The 12,445-nt window shown below is 40.8% G+C and overlaps 1 protein-coding gene across 1 annotated transcript in view; it reads right to left on the bottom strand.

Moving 5' to 3' along the window:
- slc7a14 (solute carrier family 7 member 14) overlaps positions 1-12,445 on the bottom strand; it is a 68,328-nt gene that overhangs the window by 36,626 nt on the left and 19,257 nt on the right. Inside the window, exon 2 of the mRNA XM_003218136.4 lies at positions 1,701-2,193. Coding sequence (XP_003218184.1) covers positions 1,701-2,004 — 304 coding nt within the window. The 5' untranslated portion in view covers positions 2,005-2,193. The remainder of the gene's footprint in view (positions 1-1,700; positions 2,194-12,445) is intronic.

Consider the following 12,445-nt stretch of genomic DNA (forward strand, 5'->3'; position numbering starts at 1 on the left):
TTGAAAACATTGACTACAAAAATGCGTTGGATAATCCAGAATGTTGGATAAGCGAGTGTTGGATAAGTGAGACTCTACTGTAGTAAGTTCACTGTTAAAAAGCAAACAGCTCAATAAATGTGGTTAAAGATCCAATATGAATTCAGCCAGCAAACAGAAATAATGGCTGAATGAGCGGGATCATTGCTTGCAATAAAAGTAAGCACAGAAATGGCTTCAAGCAGCTACTTTTTACATAAACAATAAAAGATTTAAATTGAACTTGATAATATGCATTTTATCAATACTATCTATGTATTCCTGGCTCTGCTGTATTCAACGCAGCTGTGAACTTTAACATAAGCTTACAAAGGTGGATTTATCATAGGATGCTACAAATTACGTAGATTGAGAGAATAACCAAAGAAGGGGCATTGAGAATGAATAAAGAACTTATAGAAAAATGAAATGTTTCGGTGATATAATGTGAAATGTAGGGGGGCAGGCAGAGCATTACAGCTGATTTACAGTGGAGAAAAGGTGCAAGAAGGATAAAGATTGGGATTCAATATAGTATCATTATATTATATAGAATAGGCATGGGCAAACTTTGGCTCTACAAGTCCCACCATTCCTAACAGCTTCAGGCCCCTTCCTTTTCCCCCTCAGCCGCTTAAGCGGCTGAGGGGGAAAAGGAAAGGGCCTGAAGCTGTTAGGAATGGTGGGAGTTGGAGTCCAAAACACATGTAGAGCCAAAGTTTGCCTATGCTTGATATAGAGGAAGGAGGAGATGTTTTTCCTCTGCCTTTTCACTGAGAAATCGAGCCCCAGCAAGCACATAATATCTATTTTTAAAAGATTAAAACCAGATTAGGGAATTTTAAATCCTTTAAATCATGACATTAATAATAATGTTCAAATAAACAACATTCTGTTTAAAAAGAGAGTTTGAAACTGATGCCACTACGCTGGCAAATTAATGCATTTTGAAGCCATTTTAACTGCCGTGGCTGGGATTTGTAGCTTGTGGAAACACCAGCACGTTTTTGGCAGAGAAAGCTAACGACCTTGTAAAACTACAACTCTTGAGGTTTCCATAGCATTGAGCCATGGCAGTGTTAAACTGCATTAATCAAACACTGTAGATGCACCCTAAGTCTTTGCATGAGATAATATATTATGGGAAATAAAAAACAGTTCTGGGTTGCTGTGAGTTTTCCAAGCTGTATGGCCATGTTCCAGAAGCATTCTCTCCTGATGTTTCACCCAAATCTATGGCAGTAATCCTCAGAGGATGTGGGCAAAACATCAGGAGATTTGGGAAAAACATCAGATGAGAATGCTTCTGGAACATGGCCATACAACCTGGAAAACTCACAGCAACCTAGTGATTCTGACCATGAAAGCCTTTGACAACACAAAATAGTTCTGAATACAGTAGACACATGATATCCAATGTGGTTTGAATCCAGAACCCCTGTGGATACCAAAATCAGTGGATGTTGAATCCCATTATGTACAATGGTGTGATAAAATTGTTCTTTAGGCATACAGAGAGTTGGCTATATTTTAAAAAAATACACTTACATATAGAACCCAGATTTCCCCAGTCAGCATGGTTAATGGACATTGTTTGGGAGGTTCTTGAAGATTTTTCCAAAAAGCAAACTTTTAGACAAGTTCTGAATACAACATACTGTATATCTTTTGGAAAGACTCACCGGACAAGATTGAGGCCACAGCAGCAATGATGAAGGATACGATGACACCAGGTCCCGCCATCTCCTTCGCAACCAGCCCAGAAACGACATACATTCCCGTACCAACACAGCTTCCAACACCGAGTGAAACAAGATCCACAGTTGTGAGCACTTGTGCCAGTTTTGTTCCATGGGAGGTGGTGGTGCCTGTCCCCTCGAGCATGGACTCCACTGGCTTGGTGCGGAGGATTCGGGAATGGACGGCATACCAGGTGGCACCCCACTGGATCCGCCGTGGGTCCAGGTATTGAAGGATGCCACTCATTGTGATGTCAAAAGATGGAAACCAAGGCCAACCAAAATAGCAACGTTGTTAGTTCTAGTAATGAAGCTCAACAGCATTAATGTTTAACAGATGAGTAGTCCACTTCCAAGAAGGTCAAAGCCACATCCTTCAGAAGGCGAAACAAAGTTTTCACGACTCTTCTGGGGTTCACTTTCTTCTTGTAAGTTCCTATTAGAGAGGGAAGGAAATAATCATGACAATGAAGACAGAAAGCATTTAATGTCATTATCCTATAGGGAATGAAAATGGACTTCCATTGACTTTATCCATGGTTCTCATGTGGCCAAAAAGGAATGGCCTCTGTCTGATTTGAACCTCTTAGGACCATCTTAATTGAAAACAGATACATATCTGAGATAGTCATCTTGAATCCCATTTAGGATAAAGGCAGGATATACACTTAAATAAATAAATAACATTAAAAATCCTGTATTATTTTTAGCATTCTTGCTATCGCCTGTAAAGAAGATGGCTTCAAAACCTTGCAGAATGCAAGGCTGGGCAATAAAGGTATTGCCCTGTGGCATAAAGGGAGTCGATGCATCATTAGCTTTTGTCCAACTTGCAGTGAAAATAATCGTGCTGCTGCCATTTTTGTTGTAGTTTGCTGTATAGCCAACATTTTGCTGTATGACCAATGTATTTCCAGTAATGTTCATGTGTACTGTTCCAGGGAGCACTTCAGAAGTCCTCAGCACTATACAAAGTGGTTGACCATATGGGAAGATCAGATGTAAGAGGTGAGGTCACCTCAGCATGTTGGCATATGTGTTATATTTGGGAAGTGGCTGTCGCACATAGCTAGATCACATGCTTTTCATATAAAAGCTCCCAAATCCAATCCCTGGCATCTCTAGATAGACTTAAGAAGGTCTGCCTGAAATTCTTCCTGGAGAGTCTGTCAGTTCATGTAGACAGTATTGCATTAGATCATTAAGCTTGTTCTCCTCAAGGTCAACATCAGCCTTATGGTTGCCTTCAAAGGGCCATTGAATCCATGAATGGAGAATCCATGGATACAGAACATAGTGGTTGTTGCTGTTTAGTTTTTATCCAGTTTGGGTTCCCAGATGTTATTGACAACTCCCATTATTTTTGATGATCCATGATATGGAGTATGGATAATGGGAATTGCAATCCATCAGCCCTTGTGGTTTTAAGATTGTGGGAGGGTTACAGGACATTTTAAATTCAGACATCATATCCACAAACCTTGTATCTAAATCCAAACCCCACTCTCCTGACTAAACAGAACAAACATCAGCCTTCCAGATGTTACTGTATCAACTCCAGTCATGATGTGTAATGATGACGGATATAGGAGTTGTAGTCCAACATCTGGAGGGCCACATAAAATGCCATGGAGGGCCGAATTTGGTCCATGGGCCCTTGAGTTCAAATATGTGTGCATTAGCTGGAGCAAACATCTAATTTAGAATAGGACACTTTTCTATTTGAATATTACTGAACCCCAGGCAGAAAACTTTCTAGGTATCTTTTTCAAAAATTAATTTAAACTATACAAGTCATATTTATTTTATGCATGGAATATTATACTTTGAATACATGTAAAAAGAACAGGCTAATTATACAATAGAACTGGTGGGGAACAACAACAAGAACACAGTACATCAGTTAAAGGAGCATATAAAATACGTACTAAATTAAAATACATCAGTAAATAAATATGTTAAAATATAATTTAAAATAATTTGGATAGGTTTGAAATTATCTACACTTGATTCACTTGGAATTGTCTATACAGACACATTTGAGGAGTTAGGTGCACAAGACCTCAGTGAAAGTGGGAAAACCATGAATATCATAAGCCCATCCCCAACATACATGGTACAGAGCCACCAGAACCCTACAACCAGATTTTACATCACTTTTCATATCATTAGCCTCCTCTTCCTCTCAATCCATTCACTTCCCCTTAATCTGCTGTCCTTCCAAAAGCACCAGATTTAAACCCCCTTTTCAGTCCATTGATCTCAATCTCCTATTTTTTAACAGAGCCATCTAGATTTGTCCATTTCTATCACCCACTTTCTGTGCAGCAGCCACTGCTAGCAACAGGGATCTGTTCCCCTGTTGATTGATAAGCAGCTGACATTCCCAGTCCCTCCCTTGAACTTTCTCCATTGCAACAGTCAGAGGCAGGAGTCCTGTTGAAATTCCCCTTCACACCAGACATTGTTGCAGGGAGCTTCAAAATGTCAATCAATTGCTTCCTGATCCACAAGGAAACAGACACTTGTTGCTTGCAGAATCTGCTGCCCAATAAGTGGGGCCTGGTGGACTTTCTCAATCTCTATTTTTCCCCTGAAGCAGTAAATTAATAAAATATTGTGAATATGAATTAGTCATGAATGATTCCAACCTGTATTCAGCTTGCAGTCCTATCAATACCTAAATGTAAGTAAGACTTATTAAGTATAGTGGGACATATTTTAAATAAATATACACAGAATTATGCTGGAGATAAACAGTTGCTGAACATGTGAAATTGTTCCAGGGTTTGTGTGCTTGCTTCTGCTCTTATTGCTTTTGTCCCAATGTATTGTATATTAGTAAAGTAATATAAGAACCCTGCATTTTTTCTGTCATGACATTTATTGTTTAAAGGTTTCCATGAACTTTCAGTTGTTTGGAGGAGCAGGTAAAAACATTTTTCCAACCAGAAAAAAAAGAAGAAAACCCCCATATGTCCCTTCTTAATTTCCCAGCCAAAAATACATTGTTTTGTTCTGTAATTTATGTTTCTTTTAAATAAATACACTGATTTAGCCAAGTTGCAAAAACACGGTGCTAATCTGATTATTTGGGGTTGACTAAAATCTAGACAGTGAAATAGTAACCTGGAAAGAACTCAAGGCATGCTCTACTTAGTTCTCCAAATATTTTTCCCAAACAGAATACTGATCTCGAAAGAACTTAAAAGTATACACCATTTCATAGTGTAGATGCACCCTGACCCACCCCTACTATTAGGCATCATGAAGCAGCTGATTTTAAGTGCAGTGAAGTAACAGCAAATGGGTTGCTGCTGAGTCTTTCAGGCTGTATGGCTATGTATGGCTGAAAGACTCACAGCAACCCAGTGATTCCAGCCATGAAAGCCTTCGACAATACATTTAACAGAAAATGGTTTGCAATTACATTGCATTGTATGTTTATTATTAAGAAAAAGAAAGCTGCTTTTGGAATTTTCTGCCTTATTTATCAATATAAATTTGTCTGGTTTTGAGTGATTTGTACTTTGACTGGAGGATGAAGGAGAGGGCTGCCCTTTGTTCTGGTTTCCTTTTTAATGCATCAGGCAGCAGATTGCCTTGGGTTGGCTCTAATTGGACAGTAGTCTCACTTCACATAGGGCGGCTCATACATATAAAGTTGGCAACTTTTCCCTGAAGTTGTGTGGCTTCAGTAAGTACCCAACACCCTGCTTTTATAGTGATGGTGTTTAAACATCTGGATAGGTTTCAGCTGAGAGCTTCATAATTAAACTTGGAAGCAGCTTGCTATTAATTCATAGAAAACCTGGAGGCATCTATTGCATCTCATGGCCCAGGCTCCACATTTAGCATCTATTCCACTACTGCTCTTATTACCTATAGTAAGCAGAGCAAATGCCACAACATATTTTGGAGAAGGATTTTATTAAACATCAAAGGCAGGAGTTGGTCGTTTGATGGAATTTTTTCCCCTGGGGAAATATTTGCTCATTTCATTGGCAAACAACTTCTGAACCCAACATCCAGCCAAAGAAGGACATTTTCTGTATTTGTGGACCAATTCATAGTGAAATACATGCCACCCTCCTCCCCAATGACTGCACTCTGTACAAAATTAAATTCGCCAATTAAAGTACTGTCCTGGGGCATGGGAATTAATTTTCGTATTTGGCTGCATCATGTAAATGGAGGATCAAATTGAACAGCCACATGCTGCCAGGTACAGATAGCATTACATACATTTTTGGGACCTCTACACCAGGAATGGGCAAACTTTGGTCCTCCAGGTGTTTTGGACTCCAACTCCCATAATTCCACACAGCCTCAGGCCCTTTCCTTTTCCCCCTCAGCTGCTTATGCCCATGCCTGATCTACACTGTCAAATTAATGCAACTTAACACCATATTAATTGCCATAGACTTTAGCCTCCTCTGCCAATGAGTGCTGCTGCCTAACCAAACCACACATCCCAACATTTCATGGCACAGAACTATGGCAGTAAAAATGGTTTCCAACTGCATTAATTAGACCGTGTAGAAGACGTAGCCTTCCTCTGAATGCATACAATGTCAGCTCTCTACTACTGTTAATCGATAAGGACTCTGCTCATGAATTTTAACTGGTTTTCCTCGTTATTTTTCATTGTCAATCAAAGGTTTACCGCCTACTCCTATGATGGCGTACTTATTAAGCAGGAGGAATTATTTGCACCACAACACTGTTCTTCATTAGCAAAAATAAACCAAAACAGCAATCACTGCAGAGAGAGTTTGACATTTGCAGGTGCAAATCAACTTTAGCCGTGGAAGTATTTTCTGCATTATTCATGCCCAACCAAATTGCAGTTAGTTGCCTTCCTGACTTCTAGCCCAAATTTGATCAGCCACTGGATATGTGGAATTGGCTGGACTTGCCTGTGCATATATTAAAGAGCAGTGAAATAGCCTGCACATTGGCTGATTTCCCATCTGCTTTGTCCTCAGCAGCACCTGTGGCCTGTGTTTTGATCAGCCAGATAGGAAGAGAGATGAAGAACAAGAGCTGATCTAGGATTATTTTCATAGAGCTGTCTGCAGCTCTCTGCAAATGGCCAAATGAAACAATGATGGATGTAGGGTTGTTGTATGTATTCCGGGCTGTATGGCCATGTTCTAGAAGTATTATCTCCTGATGTTTTGCCCACATTTATGGCAGGCATCCTCAGAGGTTGTGAGGTATGGAGAAACTAAGCAAGGAAGATTAATATATATCTGTGGAAAGTCCAGGGTGTGAGAAGAACTCTTTGTTAGTCGGAAGCCAGTGTGAATGTTGCAGTTAATCACCTTAATTAGCATTGGAAAGGTTCATTTCCTGGCTTTTCCTGCCTGGGGGCATCCTTTGTTCAGAGTCATTAGCCGTCCCTGGAACTCTTCTGTTATCAGAGTGTTGCTTCTTATTTACTGTTCTGATTTTTGAGTTTTTTTAATACTGGTAGCCAGATTTTGTTCATTTTCATTTTTATGGTTTCCTCCTTTCTGTTGAAGTTGTCCACATGCTTGTGAATTTAAATGGCTTCTCTGTGTAGTCTGACATGATAGTTCCACAGATATATATTAACCTTCCTTGCTTAGTTTCTCCATACCTCACAACCTCTGAGGATGCCTGCCTTAGATGTGGGCGAAACATCAGGAGAGAATACTTCTGGAACATAGCCGTACAGCTGGAATACCTAAAACAACCCTGTGATCCCGGCCATGAAAGCCTTCGACAACACAATGATGGATGTGTTTCCTCTCCTTCCTCCAGCAAATTGGAGCCTCTGCTTTGGAGGAAAGATAAGGAAGACTTGCATTTTTTGCAGCTCTTTGTGGAAATGGAACTCACTTGCATATAATTCCCATGTAACAAAAAATGTGAAAATAAATTAGGAAAGTTTGAAACTTAACCATTCTTGAATGTAAATCTCAGATATCAACCAGAATACTCATCCAAGTTACAAATAGGGTGAGTGTGTGCTCTCCTCCATCCTCCAGTCAAAAAGCAGTTCTTCCTTTGTTGGTTTAGTCCAAGCAAGGCTGAAAAGTAGCCATAAGAAGGAGAACAGTAGGTGCCTTGGAACTGTCTATAGTATCCAACAGGTAGAGTGAGCAGGTGCATTGATTGCCTGATCACAGTGTTCTCTGTTTGAGTGTGTAAGATTTCTCTTTAGATCTTGACTTTGTGCAGGGACCATACAACACTATGAACAATCTGATTAAAAGGATGGAAAGGATGCCCAGTGAAAAGCACTCAAACACCATTTTCAAAGTAATAGAGAGAAAATAAAAGTCAAAGAGTTCATGAAACTCTTGAAGACTATTCATGGGGACCCTTGTTTTAGAGCAGACATGGACAAACTTTGGTCCTCCAGGTGTTTTGGACTTCAACTCCCAGAAATCATAGCCAGCTTACTGGCTGTTAGGAATTGTGGGAGTTGAAGTCCAAAACAACTGGAGGGCCAAAGTTTGCCTAAGCCTGCTTTAGAGCCCATCGTGCGATTTCCTGTGTTGCATGCATGGAGCGTTACACCTTACAAGTAACAGCTTCCTGTCTCTTTCCCCTTTTTGCTGTCAATACTTGGTGGGACAACATTGCAGCTGTTCACTGGGGCTGGATCTACACTGCCATATAATGCAGTTTGGAACTGCAGCCTCAGTGAACAGCTGCAATGTTGTCCCACCAAGCATTTTATGGGTCCACACTGACCATATAGTGCAGTTCCAAACTTCATCATATGGCAGTGTAGATTCAGTCTAGGTCTTGGGAGGTGACTCCACCAACCAAGAAATGATCCCTCTTGTTTGTAAGAAGAAGAAAAAGTCATTTTCCTTCCCAGACACTACTCTTGTTTCTCTTCCCACTTGCAGTGGAGACAGATTGCATTTTATGTGATTAGAAAAAGCAAACATACTACGATACAATTCCTTTTGAACCCCTCTTTTGCTCTTTCTTCCTTCTCCTAGCAACCTCTTGACTTCAGGCTGTTGCGCTCCAGATCTTCTCAGCCTTGCAAGCTTATTTGCTTGAGTTAGTATTTCCCTATCCTGAAGGAAGAGGAACCAATTAGTTGCATTTGCTGTGTATTATTTTAAATTTTAGAAACTCTCCCCTGGTATTTGCTATGCCCCAATACAATTATTGTGTATAGTAATAAAATCAATGTATACATCCAGAAGGGCCCCTGGTGGCACAGTGTGTTAAAGCACTGAGCTGCTGAACATGCGGACCAAAAGGTCCCAGGTTCAAATCCCGGGAGCGGAATGAGCGCCCGCTGTTAGCTCCAGCTCTTGCCAACCCAGCAGTTCGAAAACATGCAAATGTGAGTAGATTAATAGGTACCACTCTGGCAGGAAGGTAACGGTGCTCCATGCAGTCATGCTGGCCACATGACATTGGAGGTGTCTACGGACAACGCCGGCTCTTCAGCTTAGAAATGGAGATGAGCACCAACCCCCAGAGTCGGTCAAGACTGGACTTAATGTCAGGGGAAAACCTTTACCTCTATACATTGATTCCTGTGTGTTCAGCATAATTATCCTATGGATGCTACCATGGGGGTGTGGGGTATTTCAACTTGGTTATGTTGCTCTACTGCCAACAAGATGCCTTACGGGTGTATATGTTCAGATCACGCCTTTACTCTGAGACTATATCTGACATCAGAGATCAGTACACCCTACAAACCCTTTTTTGACAAATGAAGTATGTTTACTATGCATGGGTGATAAAGTATGTTGAGCTATCACCAAAATTCAGAAAGGCAATGGATCACAGGGAAAGATTTGCAAATATAAAGGCAAAGCTAGAGACAGAAATATGCACAGAGAGGCAGAATCCATGTCAGAGGGGCATAGCTATTTCAGTCCCTTGTGGCACTGGCAGCTGACCCTCAGCTGGATGGAGCAGATGGTCTCGTGCTAAAGCACAGCAAAAGCTGGTTGCTGCTAAAGCTGCGTCCCTGAAACAGACTACGTCATGGCCTTGCAAAAGGGAATTATATGGCGGAGAAAAATGAGCACAGGAAATTACGCCTCCGGTTCATAGGCACTGCTCTCTTCATACTACTATGGTATGAAACTGATGATCTTTGTGCCTTTAGCATTAAGCCTGTCTTGGTGACAACTCAATTGACTGCTACAGCACTGATTTAGGATAGTTCTGTTCTTTCTCCCTGTGCCTTATTCTTTCTCATCTCAGCCTTTGGAACAGCCTTGTGTTGTTTTATCCTGTAAATGGTAACACAGAATCAGAATCTGACTCTGGGGAATGAGGTTTTTTTTATTACTTGCTGCCAGAGATAATAACACGAAACAAAAAAAGATCTGACTCAAACATTACAAGAAGAACTGAAAAAAGGGAGGAAAACATCAGCAAAGGCCAATAAAAATAACTTACCACAGAATATGAATTTTCAATTGACAAATATAGAAGGAAATAGATATCAGTTGAAATGTTTTAGGTTGAGATCCTATAGTCCCGTGTTTCACCAAACATAGACACTGCCTTATATTTATTTTTCCTCAAGAAGACCCACAGACTGTTGCTGGTTGGTGTTGGGAGAGAGACCCACAGTGCTGAGTAAAATGGCAGCCACAGCTTTACTTCTTCCCCCTGAGGAGCGTCCTGCTCCTGAAGTCACTAAGGAGACTTTCACTTTCACTTTCTATGTCTCCCACTGTGCCTCAGTTTGCAGCATGCAAAGAACGACCGGGATCTGACAGGGGAGCCACCCGTGTACACTGCATAGCTATGCCTATCACTATGTTTTATTTTCGGGGAATGGCTTGTATTGTAACACCCCTAAGCAGCGCGAACACTGGAAACCAATACCGAGGCAAATAAACAATCTAATATCTTTATTAAAGCAATAAAAGAATAAAACAAAAGTATGCAGAGTATATAGTCAAGCAATTGTCCTTTTAGGAAAGATCAAAAATAGTCCAAATAAATGAAGTTATATGTCCAGTATTAGAGTCCAAAGTCTATAATCCAATAACTGAAACACACTCAAACTCTTTGGAAGTTTGAGTGGGGAAAGAGCAAGGATTCACAGGGAGATTCTTAAGTAAAGTCCAGACAAGGATTTGAGGCTAGGCAAGGTAAATTCGTGGTGGATCTGAAACGCAGTCCAAACTTGATCAGGAGTGGAAACGCAACTCCCAGTCTACTCGAGAGTAAGCGCACCGGAGGGCTGCTTAGAAGCTCGGAAACAAGAGTCGATGTTCTTCTTTGAATAGTCACGTTGACACCGCGATACGGAAAGCTCAGTCCAGAACTTTTATGGAAGTTCAAGAGCTTCCCCCAACAGGTGTTTAACTCCCCAAATCTTCCCAGAGAATGAAGCTGTTTCAACATGCCTGCCTCCCCAAAACTTCCCAAGGGAAACGGTTTAATTACAATCGTCTCTCTCTGCTAATCTTGCGCTTCGTCTTAGAAACTGCTTATGGGAGCGATGTGTTTTGAGAAAGGCCTTCCTATCAAACATAACACTTTCCGGGGAACCAGGCTCTGTTTCAAGGGTGTCCCTAATTGGCTTTGGCATGAAAATGTCAACAGGGGACATCTGGAATGGAACAGAATCTTGCTGAGATGGGAAAAAGCCCAAATCCTCTTCAGTTTGATCTATGATGGCTGCGGGGTCATGGGCCAAAGGTCCCTGAGACATCACATGTATTGCACAAATACAAATATAATTTGCCATATAAAATCTAGATTATCTGCTTTGAACTGGATTATGCGGCAGTGTAGATTCGGCTAATCCAGTTCAAAGCAGATAATGTGGATTATTTGATAATCTGGATGGTATGGCAGTGTAGAAGGGGCCATAGATCAATGATCAAACCACTGCACCAATGGGCTCTTATATGTGCTATATTTATGTGGTGTCTCTGCTCGACCCTTTTCTTTGGATGCTACAACCATATTTCTAAATGTTCAGTGAACGTTTTAGGTTATGGCAATGCTAGAAGTGATGGATTGAAGGAAAATTCAATTTATGAAGGCAGAGTTTTTAATATGAAAGGAAACCTCCCTTATGTTGCCCACCCCCATCTGTAGTTATATCCCTGGCCATGGCTTACATTAAGATTCACAGAATTTATTGCTTTTCATAGCCTTTTGCTTTGATCAATTGGCCAACAGCAACATAAAAGAAGAGCGTAATCCTTCATAGCAGTAAAAACAATGGTAATGGCTTGATCACATTAATCAAAGCATGTGTTGCTGCAAAAAAAGAGGGTTCAGTCCCGCTCTCAACCAAGAACAAAGAGGAGAGGGACACGTGTGTTTACAGCTGCAGGGCTAGATCACAATAGTAGAAGCATGCATTACCAGGAAAAGAGGGTTGCATTCATTTCTGAACCAAGAACATCACAATTGAGAGGCTCCTGTGTTTACACTTTGCGGTCTTTCCATTATTCCACCTTCAATGAAATTACAGGAAATACTGGGAGGCTATTGAAAGGGAGGTGGATTTTCCTAAAAGCAGAAGGGAAGCAAATCCTTTATCAAAGTAACGTCTCTAATGATGAAAGCTGCCAAGACCTCTTCTCTTAAACCTGGCAGAAGTTTTATTTACCTATGGCCTGATCACTGGCAGAATGGCCTCCTCCCCATGCAGCAATGTAGGAAATATTGATATTGCATCTGTGGCACAATTGTAACTT

This window comes from Anolis carolinensis, chromosome 3 (assembly GCF_035594765.1).
Source record: "Anolis carolinensis isolate JA03-04 chromosome 3, rAnoCar3.1.pri, whole genome shotgun sequence".
NCBI classification, from domain to species: domain Eukaryota; kingdom Metazoa; phylum Chordata; class Lepidosauria; order Squamata; family Dactyloidae; genus Anolis; species Anolis carolinensis.